This window comes from Neofelis nebulosa, chromosome 7, assembly GCF_028018385.1.
Source record: "Neofelis nebulosa isolate mNeoNeb1 chromosome 7, mNeoNeb1.pri, whole genome shotgun sequence".
In the NCBI taxonomy this organism is placed as follows: Eukaryota; Metazoa; Chordata; class Mammalia; order Carnivora; family Felidae; genus Neofelis; species Neofelis nebulosa.
In genome coordinates this window covers 63022769-63046480 of record NC_080788.1, presented here as the reverse complement: position 1 = coordinate 63046480, position 23712 = coordinate 63022769, and the positions used below count along the sequence as shown (strand labels likewise).

The following is a 23712-nucleotide window of genomic DNA, read 5'->3' as shown; positions in this document are numbered from 1 at the left end:
TTTGATCTCGGGGTCGTGAGTTTGAGCCCCACGTGGAGTGTAGAGATTATTTCAAAAAAAAAAAAAAAAAAAAAGATGAAGCCATAGTCCACTTGAACTTACTGGAAATTTTACTTATTACATAGTGCCTCAGACGTGAATACTGTACAGATATTTTAATTAACACATTTATGTACGAATATAACTATGAATATGAAAGTTTAGGGTAGTAAGGAAGGGAGCAGAATCTGACACAGGCTAGAAATAGGCTTCATAGAGTCCTTGTTTCCTATAGGTATGCACTGTTAATTGTAGACAGTGCCACTGCCCTCTACAGAACCGACTATTCGGGTCGAGGGGAACTTTCAGCCAGGCAGATGCACCTGGCCAGGTTTCTGCGGATGCTTCTGCGACTTGCTGATGAGGTAAGTTGTGGGATAGGGACAGACCATGCCTAAGTTTCAGGGTCCTTGCTGGGAGATCAGAACATCAGTACCTGGTGTCATGAAGATAACAGATAGGAAGAGATATATATATTAATCATTCTTTACTTTGTGGGGAAAGGGGTGGCAACAGTAGGGTTCTTTGAATATCTGGCCACAAAAAATGACATTTATTGTTTCCCCCATCAGTTTGGTGTAGCAGTGGTGATCACCAACCAGGTGGTAGCCCAAGTGGATGGAGCAGCCATGTTTGCTGCAGATCCTAAAAAACCTATTGGAGGAAATATCATTGCTCATGCCTCAACAACCAGGTAAAGTGATGGGATAAGCGATTTTGTCTTGGGGTGTCATATTAACTGAAGTAAACATGAAGATATAACATTTCCATTAAACCTGGTTAAAGCTTTTGTTGTATAATTAGACACAGGAGCCCTTGCTAAATCAAATTGTCATGCCCTGGTTAGTACAGATGTTTGCTTTTAGTTTACAAAAGAATGAAAAGCCCCCAAATATGAAAGAATGAATATGAAAGATAGGCCTCTTCCTTGTTAGTAAAAAAGTAATTATTTCAAAATGTTAAATTCACCAAGGTAGGGGCAGGATAGAAGTTGATTCCTCCAGGTTGTAAATGTCCCTAAGGAATACAGAAAGATCCCCAAAGTCCTAGGAAGTATATATATCTGGGAAAAAATTCATATCTACCATAAATAGGAAAAAGATTTTAAAATTATAATAACTTTGGTCTGTTTCTTTGGGTCAGACTGTATCTGAGGAAAGGAAGAGGGGAAACCAGAATCTGCAAAATCTACGATTCTCCCTGTCTTCCTGAAGCTGAAGCTATGTTTGCCATCAATGCAGATGGAGTGGGAGATGCCAAAGACTGATTCATTGGGGCTTTTCCTGTGATAAAGCTTAAGTGCTACAGCCTAATGGAGAGGACTGCTCCCTGGGGCTTCTTCACAGGCCTCTTCCTGTTTTCCTGCCAGAAAAAGGCTTCTGGAAAAACACCTATTCTATCAGCTTTTCTGATGGTGTAAACAGGAGACAGGTCAGTAGTCACAAACTGATCTGAAATGTTTATTCTGTCTGGAGTTTATTAATGTCTATGTGAATTATTTGGGGGGAAGTAAGGAAGATGTTTGACATCGTGCCTTAGGGTTGACTCAGAACTAACAGATGTTCCCCTGGCCAATCTTTAGTTCCCTTGAAGACGAAAGCTGGTGAGACTGGACTCCTCTATCTGAACAATGTTGAAATGCCTGGGTGGCAAAGGAAGTAGGTCTCCTCACTGGTGTTTTGTTTTGTTTTTTTTTGTCAGTAAAACTGCCAGAAGTAGGTTTTTAAGTTAGTTTGCCTGAATTATAGAAGAATTTGTTTTTATTTAAGGGCTACTGAGCAGGCCTACTGGGGTACCAGCCCTTCAACATCTATGTGCTTGTTTTTTTAACTGCTAAGAGTAACTCAAGATAATTTTGGAATCTTAATCATTTCAGAAGCTCTAAGTAGATTTAGTGTGGGGCTACTAATAAAGTAGTTATTTGTGCGGTTTATAGGAGTTATTCTGGTGTAAGCTAAATATTTTAAGAGAGGGCCTTCAAAATAATTTATTGGCACTAACCGATCAGTTTCTATTGCTTTAAAATTGAGAATTTTAAAGGGAAGTCATACATTCAGATGATTTAGCTTACTAGCCTTCAATGTAATAGATATTACAAGATGAATATCCAATGACTTTCCCATGGCCTTTGTATTAAGCTTTTGTTATAGAGTCCTGATACTTGTCCATACTATTCTACTTGAGGGGTTTGAGATACTTCTTTTCTTCCCCTTCAGACTTCTACTCAGGATGAATTTTAACCAGCTCTTCAAATTTCAAAGGGCCTCTCGGCTAGTGTTGGAAGGAGAGGCATAGAAAAATCTCTGTTGCCTGTGTTGATCCTACTGTATGTAGGGAAATAGGAAGACACAGTCAATTTAATGAAGCTTTGTTTAAAGAATGGAGTATCTCTCAGGTCTTGTCCTTCATTACCACAAAACAAACCTGGGATGGTATATATATATAGATATATAGATATATAGATAGATAGTAAGCCAGAGTGGCAGATTCTGGAATGGAAGTAAAAGGATTTCAATCCTTTAGTCCTATAAATTTATCTGAATTATCATAGGTGAGATTAGGCTTTGTGCTGTTGGCCATAAGAGTCAACTAGTTAGAATAGACCTTGGCCAGCCTTTTTTACTTGTAACTAAAATTTCCACTGAAAAGAGCTTAAACTATTAGGTGCTATTTGTCTGCAATAGCTTCTGTAGTAGGAAGTAGTTATGGAAATGTCAAGCAAGAAAGGGGAATATAGTCACTTCTAATCAAATTTGGTTTATTTCAAGTTTGTACCAAAATATATTCCAGGCAACTCCTCAGATCATCATTTCACAGTCTCCTGTTTTATGCACTGTGCCTTTCTAAAAGCTGCTGGGATTCTATTCCGGAAGTCAAGTATTCCAGCCCCTCAGCCCAGGAATATAGTTAGAATTCACATGATAGGGGAGAAGAGGGCAATATTCTTGGGCTGCTATGACCTTTCCTTTTACCCTGATAGTGTATGGTTTTAGGACTATATACTTTGGTGTTGAATATTAGTAGAAAAGATTAGAGAGTACAAGTTCTGTGTTTTGTTCCCATAGCTCTTTGAAGTTCATCCACTCACAGGCTAAAGGCAGCCTTCAGTGCTAGTCTTGGTTTTTCAAGAATTCACTTAAGAGAACTACAGAAATCCAGGCCTCAAGTACTTCCCCAATTTCAGATTAGATAAGGGATTAGAATAAATTAACCAGTGGGCAAGGAAAGAAATTGGGGAATGGTTATAGATACCAGTCAGGCTCAGGAGTCAGGACCCTCACTTAAGCACTCTTAGATTCCTGATCTAATAAGCAGGGCAGTCTTCCTTAAGTCATGAAGGCCACTGAAATATGATTATTCTCTTAAAATTACTTCCAATTCTTCCAAGTCGTTCTGGAAAGCTGAATCCTAAGGAGACAAGAGAATAAAACCAAAACTAGACCAGAACTCGAAAAGCTAACATTTCCCCAACCACTGATACCTGAGAAGGGCCCTTTGCTTCCTTTTTACCTACTTTCGCAGGACAGCCTATGAAATCTGCCTCCTCCCCTAGGTGAGATATATATAAAAGAACCTATATACAATTTTCTAGGGAAGATTCTTTCCTGAAAAAAGGTCACATGATTCAATAGCTCTTCAAAGTATTACCTCATTGGTGACATCTGGCAGCTCCAGGGCTAACTTCATCCACTGTCTAGCTTCAGAGTTTTTTCCTAGTTCTCTGTAGCACTGAAAAGATACAACAGTGAAAACCTGGGAGAAATACCACCAGAACCTGGACTTTCAGGACTTCCCACAAATAAAATGTTTTCATCGATGTTGAAAAAGGCAGGTGAGTTTACCTTGGAAATATATACCCTCCCCGCTTTGGAAAATCCTGGCTGTAGTTCTTCAGCCTAGAAAAGGGAGGAATGCGGTTCAGTAAGGGGATTACCATGTTCAAGTCAGGCTGAGGTTTATTAAATAGAGCTTTCCAGTTCCCATCCCAAAGACTGATCCAGTCATCCAGGGAACTCTATTTTTATAAGCTATCCAAGTGGTTCTGATTTTCCCATAGAAAATTGCCCCCTACCAGAAATCCGTCCCTTCTTTCCCAATACCTTTAGGAAGCTCTGGAGGGCATCCTGCACAGTGGCACTGAGAGGGCTTTCGAACAAGGCTGTAGCAGTTTTTTTCTCTAGCCAGCTCAGGTGAGAGACCTGCCACCAAAAGAGCAAGGTGTAAATAAAAAGTTTTAAGTATCTTTAAGAACATCAAATATTCTGTACTTAAAACATGGTCAGATAGGGCTGGGTCCAGTCACCCATAACACAACCATTCAGAGAAAATGGGTGCTTGAGCCAGACCAGGCTACAGCCCCTGCTTGCAGGTTTTCACTGCAAGGATAGCAGTGTCACGGGACACTTAGGGCCTTGATACCAGGCCCCAGAATTTAGCTTACCTGGTAGCACCACCTGCCAAGAAGAAAGTGAGCCATAGGGTTTTCTGGCTGGAGAGCAATGGCTTTGTCCACATGCTCCTGGGGGGAAAAATGTAAATCTAAACTACCATCAGAGTTGCTAAGGGAAGAGCAAGTCGCAGACACTGCAGGAGCACCCTTTGCAAGGAGCTGGGATAGAGCAGGCAATCTGGAATAGAGCAGTACAAGGGAAGGAAGAGAAGCCTTTCCTCACCTTGAAGCTAAAGCCACTCTGGATGCGCCTCTGGATGCTCTCATGCTCAGCCAGCTGACCACAAAGCACTGCATACCTAAGGGGGAAAGTGGCAGCGAGCTCAAGGACAAGGAATGGGCTTCTCATCAACTACCGTCTACCCCCCTCAAGTAGAGCTGAAAATAGCATTTTTATATGTATAAAACTCTTCATAAATCTGTAGTCCCAATTCATATTCTTTAACGAACACCGGTAGGCTCACAATTCTCCAAAGTATGCTAGGTACAAAAAAGTGGGGTCCCACCACAGTAAGCTTCTCCTACTTAACATTTAGGCAATGTCTCAGTCCAAATCTCCACTAATTTCTTCATATAAGGAATATAGCCATGGCAGGGGCATAAAAACTTAAAAAGTGGATCTAATAATCATCAAAATGTAAGGGACCTAAATACATTGCTTATCATCTCCTGAGCAGATACTAAAAGAAGGTCTACATTAGCTTTAGAAGTATTTAAGGATGTCCCTGGGAAGCTGTACTCGTGGACAAATTGGGATGGGATACTCTAGGAAATTCTAATGTTAATTTGGGAACCAACAGAAGCTGATGAAGACAGGCTTCAGATTTATATCCTCCCACCCAATCAGGGAACAAAGCCAGCCAGCTTTCCATCTTCAAAAACAAACATCTTACTATCCTATGTCCCCAGCATTGTTTCTAGAAGCACAATTGACATTAAATGAGTGTGTAGAGACCCAAGTTGCCTTTTCATTTATTCACTTAAATATCGGGGGCATATGTATCCAGTACTTCCAGAGGCTCATTTCCATATTTCCTCCCAAACAACTGTTCTCCAAGAATAAAGTGTAAGGCTATTTTCTATCCTTGGGAGTCCAGGAGCCCCAAGGAAGAACACAGGGAAGTGGCACCAAGGACCTGATCCCTGAGAGGAGCTCTTGCAGAGACAATCTGAGGGCAGAAATATGGAAAGTAAGGGAGAGGTGGGAAGAGAATTTTCACTAAAAACTCTTGAGGTGCTGGAAACAGGCCCTAGGACACAAGTTGGATTTGACCCGTGGAAGTTGGCAGAACCTTGCCTGACAAAGACCACAAACAGGGTTGATGTTTTTGTAAGCTGATAAACTAACTCATGCAAGCCAAGCAAAGAAGCCAAAGTCCACCACCAGCCAGAGACTGCAGCTAGGGGAAGGAAGAGTTTGTGCAGGACAAACTACAAACTGTGCCAGCTTCCTTGAAGAGCCAAGAACCCACAAATTTTGTAGCTAGGATAACTCTTAAAACGCTATGCGTTTCTCTAAGTCCCAACAACAAATCCTATTTCCCCTTGCCTCACTCCCAAGGCACCTTCCAAAAAACGACACCCCCCCCCTCCCCCCAGGTCCCTGCTCCCTCTCCTGTCTCCTTTGGCAAGCGCCTTTGTGGTCAGGGCAGAGAAATGGCTCTCTTCCACTGTAACTCATGCTAACTCTTCCCACGACCCTGTAGATTATTACCACTGGTGACATTCAGCATTCGCATCCCCCTTCTCCAGAGCAGCCTCTGCCTCTTCTTTTCCTGTAAGACAAAGGTAATCCAGAGTTGACAAGGGTTCCCATGCACACTTCCACAGCAGGGGCTCTGGCAACAATAACTGCTCTAGCTCTTACTAATCCCTACCCTGGCTAGATTTGTTTGAAATAATTTTGAGTATGAACAGAATGAAAAGCTATAAATAGAGCGAGGGGAAGCAGAAATTATCCCTGAGAAGCTGTCTCTGTCATCAGCTGACCAGCTACCTTTTGTTTTGTTTTGTTTTGTTTTTACAGCATCCACCTGATGTGCTCAAAGCATTTTAAACTTTTTTTTTTTTTTTTTTTTTTTTTATTGAGAGAGAGGGAGAGAGAGCGCACAAGCTGGGGAGAAGCAGAAAGGGAGACACAGAGTACGAAGCAGGCTCCAAGCTGTCAGCACAGAGCCCAACTCAGGGCTAGAATCCATACTGTGAGAGCCAAAGTCAGCCAGCCTGAGCCACCAAAGTCAGACACTTAACCAACTGAGCCACCCAGGTGCCCCTCAAAGCATTTTAAATATAAAACAACCCAATGGCAACCAAACTGTTCCCAACAGACCTTATCTTAGAGGGTTGTGGACAGGCCTCAAGGTGTCCATGTATTCTCTGGAGTTGTATAAAATTTTACCTACAGGTACATTTTATTGAGGAGAGGGCCTACAGCTTTAATCAAATTCTCTAATGGATCTGTGTTCCAAGATTAAACACAGCTCTAGATCAAAATTCCTCACCAGAGCCAAATGGACCAACATCTGACCAGAGATGACATTCACTTAGTTTTCTAGGCACTAAGACTGATAAAGAAATCAAGGCCTAAACACATGAAGGCTCTTGACAAGGATTTCCTAGGCTAACAAGGAGCCTGGAGCCCTCTAGCTGGAGAACATCATGCCTACAACAATGGAGAAAAAAGCACACTGCAAAATAGGACTTCTTTGATTAAAGCCGAGAGGGCTTCAAAGGGAACATGGAGAAAATGGAACAAAAGTAATGGGTTGAGGTGATAGGCTAGCTGATGTGAAATGTTTCTTCATGCTGAAATTATAATTATGGTATAAAGTTGCATATGCAACAAATACATTTTTAAGATGGCTGATGAGAAATAACACCCCTCCCCAATAACCTTTCCTCCACCCCTTTTTAAGACCACTCTTTTTTATTTTGAGAGAGAGGGCTTGTATGAGCAGGGGAGGGGCAGAGAGAGGGAGGGAGAGAATCCCAAGCAGCCTCCACACCTTCAGTGCAGAACCCAACGTGGGGTTTGAGCCCACGAAACCTGAGATCATGATGTGAGCCAAAATCAAGAGTAGGACACCTGACTGAGCCACCCAGGCACCCTATAACCTCCCCTTTCTAAACAATGACCAACTGTGGCCCCATCAGTGGGAGGACATGGTCTCTTAGTGGATTTTTCCCTGCCCACTTCAAAGCACTCTCTTAATAGAAAAATCAGAGCTGAGAGTTTCTTCCTGCCAAGTTAGACATGAGGGTGAAAAGATATCACCTAAGATCCCACACAATGGCCTCCTCCTGGTGGTCCAACTTTTAGAGATAGAACAAAGTGAAGAACTTTAGACACATCAAGGATGGTCCTAAAAAAGCCACGATTCTAGAAGCAGGGCCTCCAAAGATGCTCAATCTGTCCTCCAGCAGGAGTAGACTTGTACAGAATTGCTAAGCTCTGCAGACCAGTCCAGAGCACTGGCTATGGCTGCTCTAATCACCACTCTGCCTTCACCTTCAGGTTTCATCCTGGCTACTGGTACTAATAAGAGATGATCAATGATCAAAAAGAAAGGTTCTTGTTGATACCAAGAGTCCAGATATTAGCCCAAAAGCTGATCAGAATCCTCACCTGAAATTTAGGAGGGAAAGCAAAAGCTTTTGAGAAGAAGCAAACAGTAATTAAGCACCTTCTGTTAAAACTTGGGAGATTTTTCTGAAAATATCAATAAACATTCAACTCAACTGGCCTAGTCTTTGTATATTGACAGAATTCTACAAATGCTTAGAACAATGACCTTGAGGTATGTCAGATTCTACATTAGCAAAGACTCAATGTTTGTAAGTGAAGAAGTAGACATGTCCACTTTGGATAGTTCAACTGACTTTAGATAACTGAATAAGACCTAGAAGTCTATTGATGGTGCCTGACCTGGGCTGTATGGCTAGGCAGGACCCATCTTCCCCACAAAGCCAGTCATTTCTCAAAGTCCCAGGATTCTCAGTGATATGACAGGGAAGAGCCCTGAACTTGGCATAATTCAGATGCACCCTACCTCCCAGGATACACACTTTGGTAACAGAGTTGCTAAATTGATCTCGAAGACTCCTAAGCTAGCAGTAGTCTTCCAAACTACTCCTTACAGGCCCTCACCGAACATTCCACTCCTGTTCTTAGAACACATGCTCCACAGGCTCCATAACAAACCAGATTCCTAAGCAACAGCAAAAAAACCCTCTTCAGATTAATAAAGTAGGCTTTGCCCTCTCTTGCAGCTGGGGAGTGAGAACAAAGAATTGCACTAGTTTGATACAACTATCCCTAAAAACATTTGCACCTGTATTAATCATGATGTGCAGAGAAACAGACTGTGCTGTCTCAAGAAGGAAGAAGCCCATGGGAACCAGAGTTTGTGCTGACTGAAAGAGGGAGCCACAACTGCCCTGACAGCCTACATCTTCTCTTAGTAGTTCCCCTGAGCCCCAGATGAGCCAGCTATACCTAGAATCAGTCACCTTCCCACCAGGAATCTGTCAGCACTTACCATTTAGGGCATATGACTTTTTCTCGCTCACCTCCTCAGTGAGCTCACACATGTCACTGTAGGCCCGGGCCAGACGCCAGAGAAAGTCCTGCCGATTTCCATACTGCAAACCAAACAGAGGGATGGATAAGGCCCCTTTTCAGCTGCAGAGAACTGGGCCTCTGGCCTTTTCCCCACGCCCCTTTCAGTTTCTAAGCTAGTGTGTTATAAACTGACATTAGGCCAGCCTTATGCACAGTGTTTCATCCCCATGACCTCCCACCTACACTTAGCTAACTAAGGACGCATTATCTCTAGACAGTAGATTGCACAACCCCTCAGAGTGAAGGCATTCTGGCTTGACACCATGAGGAATAAAGGTCAACTCCAAGATGTGAGGCACAATGAAAGAGAAGTCTTGCTGACACAATGAAAAAGTGAAAATGCCCAAGAAAAGGAAAAATTCTAACTGGGGTATTTATACCTGGGTGAGCATAAATTCTAGCAGTGAACCAGAGAAAGGAACTGTGGTTGAAATGACCTATACACTTGTTACAGAAATTTCAAGTAGGGCAGGCAGCTTGGGCTCTGCCTCAAGGGAAATAAAAAGAAAAAATACTCTGGTTCTTTCCACATTTCTCTCTACTGTAAGAGGTAGAGCTCTTTAGCAGTAGTTCTACAGGAGTCAGAGGACTGGGGAGGAAGCTCTAGGGCAGGCGGCACACCTAGGCCCCTGGGGGCAGTGCGTGGCCTACTTGAATAGCACATGCAGCCCTGGGGGGTACACGCAGAACCAGCCATCTCACCCTCCCTTCCCTTCCCAGGTCACCTTTCAGGCTTATCAACTACAGGGGCCTGCTTTCATTCTCGGAGGGTTGGGGGTTAGTAAGGGCAGACAGAGCTGGAGCCTCACCGCCAGCTTGTTGTTGAGCAGCAGCTGGAAACCCTCCCGCTTGCCCTGCTCATTGCCCTGGTGTAACTCATCGGCCTGCTGCAGGAGGGGCAGCACATCCTCCAGGCCAGGGGAGCCTCCAGCCTCCAGGGCTCTGGCCGCTGGGCCTGAAGCCACCTCCACCTCCACCTCCAGGTCCAGAGAATCCTTTCTTCCCATCTTCACAGTCTCACAGCTCACTTCGTCTTCCCCGTCATCACTTTCCCTGTCAGAGTCATGCTCGTAGTCTGACTCAGCGTTGGCCGTTGTATACCTGTGGCAGAGAAATGTAAGTGACAGGGTCAAGGGAGATTTTTTAGCCTCAGAGCCCTAGGGTCTATCCCCACCCACAAACAAGGGCTCTTCATGGCACTGCTGTCCAAAGCCCCAAGTAAAAACCATTTCTATCACTTAAGGGCAGAAATTAGTCCTTGAGAGAAAACTTCCCAGGGGGGGATCTATGGGCTGGGAAAATGATGCCTCCTGGAGGGAAAGAGTGACCAGCAGGGGACACTGTGGCAGCCAGGGGCTGATGCTGAGCTACCGCCAGGTCAGGCAGATAATCAGAAAAAGCCTAGAAGAGAAGCTGCCTAAAAAGTAATGTACCAAAATACTGCTTGTAGATCTCAGGGCAGAAGAATTAAAGGTAATCTTTCTTGTGTTTTTTAATATACAGGACTGCTTTAGTGAGCATATATTCTTATAAGTAAAAAAAAAACATACTTAAGATTAAAACTATAATGTAGGTGGAACTGATCTCCTGAGCTAGATTCTCACCAGGCTAAGGGCCTGTCAATCATTTTTGTTTTATCAGCCAAAAGCACCTGCCACAAACAATGTGGGTGGGTGCCAGCCTCTGAGGCCACGGGCAGCCCAAATAGCAACGTTTTCTTTCTCAATTCAAGGTACACCTCTCTCCTAAGTCAGCAGCCAAACCCAAACCACAATAGGAGTAGCCCTTGGAAACCTTAGGAACTTGCCAGGGATGGGGAAAGGCCACTTTGCAGCTGGAATCGAGAGGAGGAAGATGCAAACAGAACACCCTGGGAAGGTATCTCTGGGGCCACCGTAAGAAATGCCTCCTAGGAGCCCCCAACCTTGATGCACTCACTGAAGAGGAGGCCAAGTTACTCTTGGCTTCATTAGCAGCTGATTGGGATGTTCTCCCTAACCACCAGCTGACTCAGACAAAAACTGAGAAGGTACGACTTTCAAGGGCTAGAACCAGACACCAGAGCAACCTCCAGACTTGAGTGAAGACAAAGCAGGTTCTGTCAGAACCAAAAGGTTCCTAAGCACAAGGAGGATCTTAGGGCCATTTAGGGATAAGACTTCCTCCATCCCGGAATGAAAGATAGGGACAGGATACCTGTGGCTGAAGAAGAGATGAGAGGGAAACTTACAAATAAAGACAATACAAGACCACTTAAAGTTGGGCTGAGAGCTGTAGGTCAGAAAGCCAGACAGCAAGGAGTGAAGCTCCATCCAGAAGTACCAAATGAGCAACCAGACCTAGTGCCCCATCCATGCTGCAAGGGTCCCAGGATCAGCTACTACGGGAACTTGTAAGGTATTGAAAACCTAACTTCACCTTGCTGAGTAAATGTGACCCAAGTTCTTTCCCCTCTAGCAATGTGCAATAAAAACTTCAGAAATTAAAGGGACAAGGAAAAGTGGTATTGGATTTTACAAACCAACCTGGCTGGTGATGAACAAGACCACACACAGGCAGCCTAGAGAAACTCCCAACCAATTCTTACAGCTTGGACAATAGCCTGCCCCAAATGAGAAAATCAAATCAGAGTCTACTAGTGCCTCTACTCATGCCACCCAGGCCCAAAGGCAAGATGGGTAAATGGGTTACCTGGGACAAAGAGCTGGAGTCTCATGTTTCCTGTTGCTAGAAGGGGAGACACCATTGCCTGCTGCTGAACACCCTCCAATTAGAAGTTCTAATGAGGAGTCTCCCAGGGAGGGACCCCTACCCTTACCCCTTTTAGAGCAGAGGCATCTGCATAGTCTCTCCAGAGAGCTCACATGGCTGAAGAAAAGAAGCGGTCAGGAGGGACTTTGTTGCCACCCACGGAGTGAGAGCTGGTGGGTCCTTGTGAGGCAGTGAGGCTGAACAGTGAGGAGGCCTTTTACTGCACCTCAGCCTCGCTTCAGGGAGCTCTGCTCTGCCTCACTAATTTGCAACCTGGCTGGCTGGCATGCAGTGGGTGGGCAGACACTATTGCTCAAGCACAGACATCAGCCTTGTGAGCTGCCAGGGCTCAGCTACAGGGGCTACGTCTCTACACTGATACCATTTTCTCACGCTTAAACCACCAGTCCAGCCCTTGGAGAAATCAGACAGGAGAGAGAGAGATGTGCCTTTTGTTTAACATGCCCTGAGGCTTTTGAGGTCTACCAGGGACTGGCAGGGACCTTTGAAAAGTCTCTTTGGAGCTGTGCCCTTGGGTGGAACACAATGTTCCCATACAGGGTAGAGGATCCATGGCTCCCTCGAAGCAAGGAGGCTAGAGCTACCCTACTCCACCCCTTGAGGAGAGCCCCCAAGTCAGTGATCAAGGACTCAGTTACACGCATATCATATCCCCTTCTTCTGACAATTAAGTTTCTTTGACTCCTCCTAAACCCCATTAGAAGGGCTGAGCTAAAACATTCAAAGACAACCAGGCATGGGAGACTAACTGGTGAGGGAGATAAGACCAACCTAAATGAGGTGATAAATGCCCAAGGAGGGGTGGCAATGGGGTTGTAGGCAATCCTTCTTGGCTGGGATGCCTGGGAAGGCTTGCTGGAGGAGCTGGTGTTTTAGGGGAAGCTGCGTTTTGACCAGGAAAGAACTAAAGCTGTGTTTGGTACAATGCTCAGGGAACAAGCTCACGAACCCCCATGGCAATTCTGCCTCTGCCACATTCAGTCTATCCCCTGGGAGTTCAAAGTTGCTCCTTTATTTGGAAGAAAAAGGCAATACAGCTTTTAGGGGAGTAGGGCACCAAATATTCTTAGCATTTCATCCCTCAAAGAAGCACTCCTTCCCTGGTCCCACATGTTCAAAGCTATTGCAGGGTTTATGGTCTCCTCCCAAAACCCCCCCTTGGCCTATATGGCACTGACCATGGCAAAAAGAATTATCCACCATGGCCACTGCCCCAGATAGCAACAAGCTAAACCAGAGTCTTGCACCACGAGCCACCATCAGCTTCTACGTGCCACACAATCGGTCATGGGCTGAGCTTGCTGGAGCTATAATTAAGAAAGCCACCCTTCCTTTTGTCCCATCACAGATGGCTGATGGGCCTGTCCTTCCCTTTATGGCCTTGGGAGCCCCAATGAGCACTCCAAGCAGTGAAGCACCCACAGGCCTCCCTGGTTAAACACCCTGGCTCTCACTCTTCCCAGAAGTTTGTACAACTTCTTAAAATCATCATTAAGAGTCTTGAGTTCTACATCCTGATCTTGGGGAGAGCTGTGACCTCTCCTGTTCTACCCTCTTACAAACATCCGTTTCCCCACCTCCAGTGACCTGCTAAAAATGGGTTGCACAGAGATGCTCCTTAAGTCTCAGGGTCCACTTTGTCCTTCTTTCTTTTCAGTCCAGATGTGTCAAACATGAATTCCATTTTTGCCCCCTCCTCTAACACAGCCTTCTGGAAACAGGCAGAAGTATTAGGTAAATGGAAAGGGGCCACGTCCATGAGCCCTTGACAATACAGATAACAAGGATCAAATAACCCCAACAACAGTAGTCAGAAGTGGAGGACTAAAGCTTGTAGCAAGAGGTGCCCGAGCAATGATCAAATCCAGCACAGATTCCCAATGGCAGTAATATCGAAAAAGAGAGTAATATCATTCTTAATTTTCTTAGAAAACCAATGAGGACAGGCAGGAGAATATAATGGCCCAAACAAGAAAATGAGGCTGAAATTTTCTGAGTAAGATGTACTGAACAGATACTACAGCTGTGGATAGTATGGGTGGGTCTTTCCTGGGCAGTGAGCTGTGGCAGCTCTTTAGTCCATGGGAAGAACTCCCAAGGGCTACATGGAACATTTCTTCCTGAAAAAGCTTTTCTATGCCCCAACAACCAAGCCAGGCCTTAAATCACAGACCCTCCTGATCACAGACCCTCTACCCCTGCAGACGAGCCCAGCTGAGCCTGCACTCAGTAGCTGTATAACCTTGGGCAAGGCATCAAACCTCACTAAGCCTCAAGTCTCCATGTGTGAAACAGGGAGAAGAGCAGCATCTACTTCATAGGATCCCTGTGAGAATTAGGTGAGGAAATGCCTCTAAAGTACTTAGCGTGCTGTCACAGGAAAAATGAACAGTAGTTACTATCATAAGGTGTTTCAGCTAAAGAACACTGCTGAATGGCTGTGTGCATGTTTATAACTAAATCAGCCCTTCTGTCCCCACATAAGGCTGGGCTATTCTCTATGCCACTCTTTTTCTTGAGGAGGAAGAAAGGTCAGCCTTGAGATCTCAGGCCACCTAGATGACTGGAGCCAGCAATAGACAAGGGCAGAAGCTGCCAGTGACAGCATCAGGCACAACAAAAATGTTCATTCAGTCTCCATCCTTGACACAGAAGTTTCAAAATGGCACTATTGGCTTAAAATCGAAAAGCCCTTAGCCTGACCATGTTTGGAGGCTGTCCACCAGACTCCTGCCTGCTGCCCATATCACAGTAAGGCCTACGGTCAGAAGTGCTAAGCTACCAAGTACTTGGGACAGTCAGCTCCCACCTGTGAAGATGCCAAGGGAGCATGAGCAAGCCTCCCATGTGGGAACACAGGAGCTCCCAGGAGAGGGGAGCACCATTGGTGCTTGGAGGGCTCTGTAAACCTGGCCCAGCCACTGAATGCAGCAAATAAAGTCCTAACACAATGCTTATAAAGTCCTTGTAATAGGGGTGCCTGGTTGGCTCAATCAGTAGAGCGTGTGACTCTTGATCTCAGGGTCGGGAGTTCAAGCCCTACATTGGGCATGGAGCCTACTTAATTAAAATATATAGGGGTGCCTGGGTGGCTCAGTTGGTTAAGCGTCCAACTCTTGATTTCAGCACAGGTCATGATCCTGTGGTTCCTGAGTTCAAGCCCCATGTTGGGCTCTACATTGGGAGCGTGGAGCCTGCTTGATATTCTCTCTCTCCCTCTCTATGCCCCTCCCTTGCTCTCAAAATAAACTTAAAAAAAAAATTATAAAGCCCTATGATAACACAGGAAAATGCCCAACGAATGTTACAGGAAAAATAAAAATAAAAAAATAGTATGGTAACTGTAAAAAAAACCTGCTCAGAGGAAAATAACAGATGCAAGCATCAAGCATTGTTAACATTCCACTTGGCTGGGTGACATAAGGTAGATGGTTTTTCTTGTTTAACCTATTCTGTGCTTTATTCATTTATACCCTTACCTTGTTCCAAAAATTATTCACGCAGCTCAGTGTGAATTTTCTATATAAATAATATTTTCACAAAACGTAATCCAGCTGAAGCCACAACTGCCTCCAGGAGAAAAAACTTACCCGCCTTCACTCTCAGCATCTGTGAACGTGGCTCCTGAGGTGGCCGTGAAGTAGACAGAGCTGGAGCCAGTAGAGTCACTCCTCTCTCGGGCAAAAGGGAATCTCCGCCGCCGAGCCACTCTCTGGCTCTCTTCCATGTGGGATCTGAAAAGCAGGCCCCTTTAGAGAGGGTGCAATCAGGCCCCAGCCTGCCTGTTTTTCCCTTCCCCATGAGGGAAGCTCTTAACTACTGCTGCTCATTAAATGGCCAAGAATGGACAAAATCCTGGGTCTCTACTCTTAGGAGAACAAGAAGGGCAGCTCCCTGGCCCAGCCCCATTGGGCACACCAGGTAAGTCAGAACAAAGCATTTCAGCTGCTCCCACAGACCACGAGGACCCAAAAGCAGCAAGGAACTTACGGAAGGCAAGGTACCAAGCATACAGCTTCCCTGCCAGTTATGGGAGAAGCTGTAAAACTGGCTTCTTCCTTAGGGACAGGCAGCAAAGGCCAGGACACGGCTCAGCTGAAAAGCTATAGGGGCTGGGAAAAGTTGAGGGGCGGGGGCGAGGCGGGACAGAAGGCCGCATCACTCACCGGACCTCCCCAACAATATGCCCGGCAAGCCCCTGCAGGCTGCTCCTCAGCTCCTCCACCTCCCGCCGCAGGGCCGCCAGGCTGCTGAGCACAAAGTCCAGGCGGTCCAGCACCTCCTCCTGCCCTTCTCGTGGAAGGCTGGGCAGCACTGCACCATCTCCAGCCTCGCCTGGGACTGCCCGCAAAGGCCTCACTGAAGGAATGACAGCAGACAATGACGCTCATGAGATAGAGTGAGGAAAAGATCTTGGACCTGGAATTCAAGAACACTTGCTTCTCACTGGAGCTCAATTTACAAAAACCCTTGAGGCTCAGACAGTATATGTTCACAGGTAGGTCCTGGTAACAAGTCTCAAGTGACTATTCAAAGAAAAAAAATTCCAAGATCTCAATCTATAAACAAGAGCCCACTCTGTTCCAAGAACCTTCCACAGCAAGGCAGGTAACATAAAATGCTTGCAAGAGTTTAGTACCCAGAAGGCAGGACACCTGCCCTGCCAAAGGAAAACAAAACCCCTTACATGCCTAGCTCTCAAATACCAGGCAGTCGATACTCAACACACAGCAAAACTAAAATTGAACTCAAATTCTGATCTTTCATTTCACAAAGAATAGCAAAGACAACTCTGAGCTCCTCTTCATTTAACACCATCATAGAAGGGCAAAGAAAGGGGCAGTTACTAAGAGCAAAGGTATACTGGGAATACCCCATCCACACCCCATGGGAAAAACACCATTACCAAGCCCTCAATTGAGTTCGGGTAAATTCCAACAATAAATGCCTAACATCTGGTAGCTACCTAAGGCAATTGGCCTGGAAAATGTAAAAATAGGGAAGAACTAGGAAGGCAGGACCCACAGTCCAGGCAAGCATAAATGTGTTCAAGGACATCTAGTGACAGCGTAGGTCCCCATTACAATACGTACCCAACAGCATTCAAGAGCAAGAGGGGCACCTGGGTGGCTCAGTAGGTTAAGCAACCGACTTCAGCTCAGGTCATGATCTCGCAGTTCATGGGTTCAAGCCCCGCATCAGGCTCTGTGCTGACAGCCTGGAGCCTGTTTCGGATTTTTCTCTCTGCCCCTCCCCCACTTGTGTGCACATGCTTGCTCGCTCTCTTTCTCTCTCTCAAAATTAAACATTAAAAAATTTTTTGGGGCGCCTGGGTGGCTCAGTCAGTTAAGCGTCCGACTTCGGCTCAGGTCACAATCTCGCGGTATGTGAGTTCGAGCCCCGCATCGGGCTCTGTGCTGACTGCTCAGAGCCTGGAGCCCGTTTCGGATTCTGTGTCTCCCTCTCTCTCTGACCCTCCCCCGTTCATGCTCTGTCTCTCTCTGTCTCAAAAATAAATAAATGTTAAAAAAAAAAAAATTAAACATTAAAAAAATTTTTTAAAAAGCATAGAGCAAGAAAGATTGGGGGGGGGGTGGCGTGAACACACTGGCTTGATAGGAAGAGCATGCAACCTTGATCTCAGGGTGGAGTTTGAGCCCCACCTCAGATGTAGAGATTAAATAAAATTTTAAAAAAGAAAGGTCTCTGGGAACATGCCACTTTCTCCAAACAGCAGAAGAAAAACTGCTAAGAAGTTACAAACAAACGACAAGGGAAAAAAAGGAAAGACTAGCACACTCACAATACTAGGTTAGCAGCAGCTTATAAAATGCTGGCCAACAGGTGCAATCTAAATTGATAACTCTAGGGGTGCCTGGGAGGCTCAGTTAAGTGTCTGACTCTCCATTTCTGCTCAGGTCATGATCTCACAGTTAGTGAGTTCCAGCCCGCATTGGTCTCGGCGAGGATGGTGTGGAGCCTACTTGTAATTCTCTCTCCCTCCCTCACTCTGCCCCTTCAACCCTCTCTCAAAATAAATAAACTTTAAAATAAGTAAGTTGATAACTCTTTGAAGACTCTTCTAAAACTAACTTTTCCAATCCATCTGGCATTTGGTAATCAGAAAACACCCATTCCCAACTAACATGGGGTGAGAGGATATGAATGTGCCTCTATTACACACACATGAGGAGAGTGGCTTGAACCAGCCCTAGATGCTTTGGTCAAATGACTTAAGGTCAAAGTTTTGCAAAACGAAAGCACTGCCCATTTCAGCTGTGGCTGGAAGCCAGCCACATTCAGCTTCAATTGCAGTAAATGCACTCCCAGTTCCATGCTGTGGAAGTCCACAGGACCAGGTGACCAGGCCCAGCCCTGCCACTTAATTGCTCTGTGACAACCTCAGTAAAGTTACATAATCTTTTTGAATCTCAATTTTCTCCTAAGAAGGATAAAAAAAACCTGAATAGTCTCTAAGGTCCCTTCAAATTCTAATACATAATTTAATACCTAAGTCTCAAGACTTAATCCCCATAAGATTAGTTTTCCCTGTTGCCTTCTTTTGTTGGACTTTTTCTCTACTTATTAAACACTTCACCCACCACTAAGCAAGTGCCTTTTATACACACATAGCACGTTGTGGCCTGAACTAAGCCTGAAAGCTAAACAATTTCACAATATACTTTCCTGGAATTATACGAAGAAGAAGAGAAGAGGAAGACTGCTTTCCTTTTCAATAAACTACAAAAAGGTGAAACTCTCACGCACCCCCACTCCGTTGTCCTGCTAAACGCAGCCAGGACCCTAGGCCCATTCGTCAACCATGACTGTGGCCTCAGGGGACCGGCTCCTACCTACCCTGGCGTCCGGGCTCTGAGGTCTGTGTGTAGTCCAGGGAGTTAGGTAGGCTCTGGCTGTGGCCGTGGCGCTGGGTCCGTTTCCACCTCTGGCTGTAAAGGGCACACAGGAATCCAAGGCCCGCGGCGGTGCCCAGCAACAGTCCCAACCCGGCCTGGGCGCCGCCCAAGACCCCCAGTCTAGACATGCTTCATCTGCAGCCCACGTGAGCCACTGGAAGCAGGCGGGCAGGGGGAGAGAGATTCGTGAGCGTGGTCCACCCACCCCGAAGGCCGAACCCCTGGAAATATCTCCTTGCCCAGAACCTGAGCTCCCGACTACCCTCATCCCCTCTGGACCCTAAGGTTTCCGCCAGACTCCTGTGCAGGACTGACACGCCTCTCACCCAACCTGGACGCAGCCTCCTGTCCAACACACCCGCAGCCCTGATCTCAGAGTCAGGTTTCTGGGCCTCCAACTCCCTCCCACGACACTGCAAACAACAAACCCGCCGCCCCGGCTGCAAGCTCCGGGCCTCCCCCGCGCCCTCGGAAGGCACCCTGGCTGGCAGCAGATCGACTCAGACCCTTACCCGACCGCTCGGAACCACGGGGACAGCAGCCACGGCCGCGACCTCTCGTTGTCAATGACCGTGACGTCATCAAGCGGCGCCAGCAGCCCCACGCGCCTTTAGGAAGGGGCGGAGAGATGACCGCTTGAGGCTCTGCCTCGGCCTTTGCTTTTTCCAGGGGGCGGTGCCAGCTGGGAGCGGGAAAGGGGAACCAAAGAGGGAGGTGGAGAGGGAAAGAGCAGAGAGACTTCTGGGTCGGATACTCCAGCAGTACCACATTCTGGCCAGTTGAGGTTCCATTTCCCTCCAGTCACACCAGTTTTCCTGCTGTTCCCGAATGTCTTTCTCTTTGCGTCTATTGTTGCTTCTGCCTGACCCATCATCTATCTGGAAAACACCACCCCCTTCCCGCCTTTCCTTGACGCTCTGTCATAACTCAGACTTTATTTGATTTTGGCTTAATTTGTTCATGCATTCTTAAAAATGTTTATTTATTTATTGCCTGGGGGGTGGGCAGGGAGAGCGGGAGGAGAGGAAAGAATGAGCAAGAATTCGGGGCAGGCTGGCCCTGTCAGCGCACAGCCCCATGAAGGGTTCGAACCCACAAACCAGACCATGACCTGAGCCAAAATCAAGAGTCCCAAGCTTAACCGACTGAGCTAGCCAATCTCCTCTGTTCATACATTTTTTACTCGAACCATTTACTAAGTACTAGATAGCACCTTTGGCAGTTCAAATTAGACCAGATGAATTGTTGGTTACTCAGAAGAGGTCCCTGAGTCATCAGGGGCAGCTTCTCCCTGCTGACACTTAACAATATAATAGATGCAAACCCCAGCACTAAAAAAAAATCTTAAACCTTGCATTGTCTGTAGTACCTTAATCAACAGGGTTATAAACTGTTTTTCCATTTCCAGAATGTAAATGACATTCATTCCTCTAATGATAACATTTTTTAAATCTTTGGGTGAGGCTGAAACTTGAGTTGATCTCTAATTGCTTATATTCGTTCAGATACCATTTCATTTTTTAAAAAATCTGTATTCATCAGGATTTCTGTGCCCACTGTGAAAATTAATAAAGTGAAACCTCTACAGTAGACAGAGGATATTAGAAGGGAAGGCTGGAAGGGGGAACCATTCCACTTTATGTCAATTACAGGCAGAATTGTCAATTATAGACGCATAACAGAAGAATAGCAACAGAAGAGAATCATCAAATACAGGCTCCAATAGAGAAGGATGTACGATGATTGCATCTCCTACAATAAATCAACTACCCCTGCAACTCAGCCAAAGAGAAACCATCATCAACTAAACTCTTGTTTCTTTCCAGTGGATTCATGTTCAGAACAACTTCTCCCAACTTCCTCTTTCTTCTCCATAAAATAACATTCCTTTCCTTTGTTGAACTTGCCTATGGTTTTGCTGTAGCTTGCTTGTCATGGATTACAATTCTCTGCTATTCCTGAATAAACCTGTTTTCGCTGGTGAAATAACTGGCAGTTTTGTTTTTTCAGTTTAACACCACCATGGCCTATTGATTTTTATAATCCACTTATATAGGGGCACCTGGGTGGCTCAGTCGGTTGAGCTTCCGACTTCAGCTCGGGTCATGATCTCACACTCTGTGAGTTCGAGCCCCGCAGCGGGCTCTATGCTGACAGCTCAGAGCCTGGAGCCTGCTTCAGATTCTATGTCTCCCTCTCTCTCTGCCCCTCTCCTGCTCATTCTCTGTCTCAAAAATAAATAAAAACATTAAAAAAAATTTTATAATCCACTTTTGTGATTTTATGCAACTTCTTGCAATTTAAAACACTAAAAATACATAGGTCACCAGGGTGGCTCAGTTGGTTAAGCGACCAACTCTTGATTTCAGTTCAGGTCATGATCTCACAATTCGTGAGTACGAGCCCTGCATTGGACTCGGTGCTGTCCATGCGAGGTTCTCTCTCTCTCTGACCCTCCCCTGCTCATGCTTGAACTCTCTCTCTCAAAATAGACGCTAAAAATTTTTTTTCAAAACAAAACTAGAGGACTATGATTCCAGTTTTATCATCAGCATTTCTTGCAAGTCAAAATTTAGTGACAACTGAAATATCTACACCAGCCCTCCTCAAATCCTTGACTAGATATTATATACATATATTTTTGAAGATTTTATTTGTAAGTACACCCAACTTGGGGCTCAAACTCACAACCCCAAGATCTAGAGCCACATGCTCCTCCAACTGAGCCAGGCAGGCGCCCCTTGACTAGATATTTATTTACCTTTTAATTGTGAAATAGTTTACAAATAAGAGAGTACATTTAATGTATATATACATTATAAAGAACAATTTATTTATTTTTTTTCAACGTTTTTTATTTATTTTTGGGACAGAGAGAGACAGAGCATGAACAGGGGAGGGGCAGAGAGAGAGGGAGACACAGAATCGGAAACAGGCTCCAGGCTCCGAGCCATCAGCCCAGAGCCTGACGCGGGGCTCGAACTCACGGACCGCGAGATCGTGACCTGGCTGAAGTCGGACGCTCAACCGACTGTGCCACCGACTGCGCCACCCAGGCGCCCCTATAAAGAACAATTTAAAGGCAACAAGGTTCCCACCCACAGCTTAAGGAGTAGAAATTTACCAATACCTCCTACTCATTTTTAAGGATTCAGTTCAAATAATAGCTCCTGAAATACACTAACTATAATTGTCTTGGTAGTGAGAAGAGTGTTTTTAATATAATTTTTCTATTATTTTTTCTCACTTTTCTGAGATATGCATGTGTTTCTTTTTTTTTTTAATGTTTTTATTTATTTTTGAGACAGAGAGAGACAGAGCATGAGCAGGGGAGGGGCAAAGAGAGAGGGAGACACAGAATCCAAAGCAGACTCCAGGCTCTGAGCTGTCAGCACAGAGCCCGATGTGGGGCTCGAACTCACGGACTGTAAGATCATGACCTGAGCCGAAGTCGGACGTTCAACCGGCTGAGCCACCCAGGTGCCCCTGCATGTGTTTCTTCAGTCATTAAAAAAATGTTAACTTTTGTAGAGAATAAAAATTCATTTCCTTTGGGGAATCTTTCTAGCCCACCACCTTGGTGGACTTCATCTTTTTATTTTTCTTTGCTCCTGAGGTTTTGTTACCTCTATTACACTTGGTTCCATGATTATTTGCTTTCTAGCCTGGCTACCCAACTGGAGTGTTCACTCCTCCTCATGCTCAGTTTATCTCCACATGCCCTGAACCTAGCACAGCTCCAAAGCAGAAGCCACCCACAGAAGCTGAATGTGGAGGAAGGAAGGAAAGAAGGAATAACCAATATCCAGGTCCTGCCACTTAGACAATGCTTTCATGATGAAAAGCTGAGTTGTAGGGGCGCCTGGGTGGCGCAGTCGGTTGGGCGTCCGACTTCAGCCAGGTCACGATCTCGCGGTCTGTGAGTTCGAGCCCCGTGTCAGGCTCTGGGCTGATGGCCCGGAGCCTGGAGCCTGTTTCCGATTCTGTGTCTCCCTCTCTCTCTGCCCCTCCCCCGTTCATGCTCTGTCTCTCTCTGTCCCAAAAATAAATAAAAAACGTTGAAAAAAAAAATTAAAAAAAAAGAAAAGAAAAGAAAAGCTGAGTTGTGGAAGAAAAATTTCTCCTCTTTCTGCAGGAGAGGAAGATCTGCCAGATAAACTGATTGTGGCAAGAGGCGAGGCCAGATGGGCAGACCAAGCAGAGGAATTCATTTCCCCCTGGATATTAAAGATGTTATCGTATGGGCATGTGGCTGCCAGAGCAATCAGCAGTGGGGTGGGTGATTCTGGATGGAGCTCTCTATCTTATGTGGCATCTGCAGACCAGTTTTTCAAATGTAATAAAGCCCTGGCAGCCTGAGATTTGCACTGCCTTCCTGTCTTCTCCCAGGCCCAGTCCAGCCTGAGAGAAGACAGCAGAGCAGACCCCAGATTCCTGTCCTCCTCTCTGACCAGAAAAGGCAAGCCTCATCTACCTGGCTCTCCCAAGAGAGGCAACATAGCCAAGTGTCTTGGGACTATGGCTCTACTCTCTGTGTCTAACAATTAACATACTTAACACTTACTTAACAAATTAGTCTTCCTAGGGGCACCTGGGTGGTTCAGTTGGTCAAGCATCCTAGTTTCGGTTTTGGCTCAGGTCATGATCTCACCATTTGTGAGTGTGAGCCCCCTGTCAGGCTCTGTGCTGATGGTACAGAAACTGCCTGTGATATTCTCTCTCTCTTTCTCTCTCCCTTCCCCCACCCCAGTTGTGTGCTGTCTCTCTCTCCAAAATAAATAAATAAACTTTAAAAAATTTAATATTTTATTTTTTTTATTTTTTTTTTTAAACTTTTTTTTTCAACATTTTTTATTTATTTTTGGGACAGAGAGAGACAGAGCATGAACGGGGGAGGGGCAGAGAGAGAGGGA

General features: G+C 45.5%; 2 protein-coding genes across 6 annotated transcripts in view; one reads left to right on the top strand and one right to left on the bottom strand.

The window, feature by feature from the left end:
• Window positions 1-1502, top strand: part of RAD51 (RAD51 recombinase) — a 35575-nt gene extending 34073 nt beyond the window's left edge. For all 3 annotated transcript variants that reach the window (XM_058738188.1, XM_058738187.1, XM_058738186.1), the window contains exons 8-10: window positions 275-404; window positions 612-733; window positions 1183-1502. In XM_058738188.1, coding sequence (XP_058594171.1) covers window positions 275-404; window positions 612-733; window positions 1183-1306 — 376 coding nt within the window. In that variant the 3' untranslated portion in view covers window positions 1307-1502. The remainder of the gene's footprint in view (window positions 1-274; window positions 405-611; window positions 734-1182) is intronic.
• Window positions 88-19468, bottom strand: RMDN3 (regulator of microtubule dynamics 3). Of its 3 annotated transcripts, none has more exons than XM_058738183.1 (13): window positions 19312-19468; window positions 18741-18953; window positions 16049-16241; window positions 15473-15616; window positions 9920-10211; window positions 9028-9130; window positions 6204-6264; window positions 4713-4788; window positions 4481-4558; window positions 4140-4238; window positions 3882-3935; window positions 3688-3768; window positions 88-475 (listed from the first exon to the last, which is right to left on the bottom strand). In XM_058738183.1, the coding sequence occupies exons 2-13, from the start codon at window positions 18925-18927 to the stop codon at window positions 461-463; spliced, it is 1383 nt and encodes a 460-aa protein (XP_058594166.1). In that variant the 5' UTR covers window positions 18928-18953; window positions 19312-19468; the 3' UTR covers window positions 88-460. The 3 variants fall into 3 exon arrangements, with proteins under 3 accessions (XP_058594166.1, XP_058594165.1, XP_058594167.1); XM_058738182.1 differs by lacking the exon at window positions 88-475 and adding an exon at window positions 2777-3447; XM_058738184.1 differs by lacking the exon at window positions 88-475 and adding an exon at window positions 2777-3447 and having other exon boundaries at window positions 18741-18832; window positions 19312-19403.
• Between the last annotated feature and the right edge of the window lie 4244 nt (window positions 19469-23712).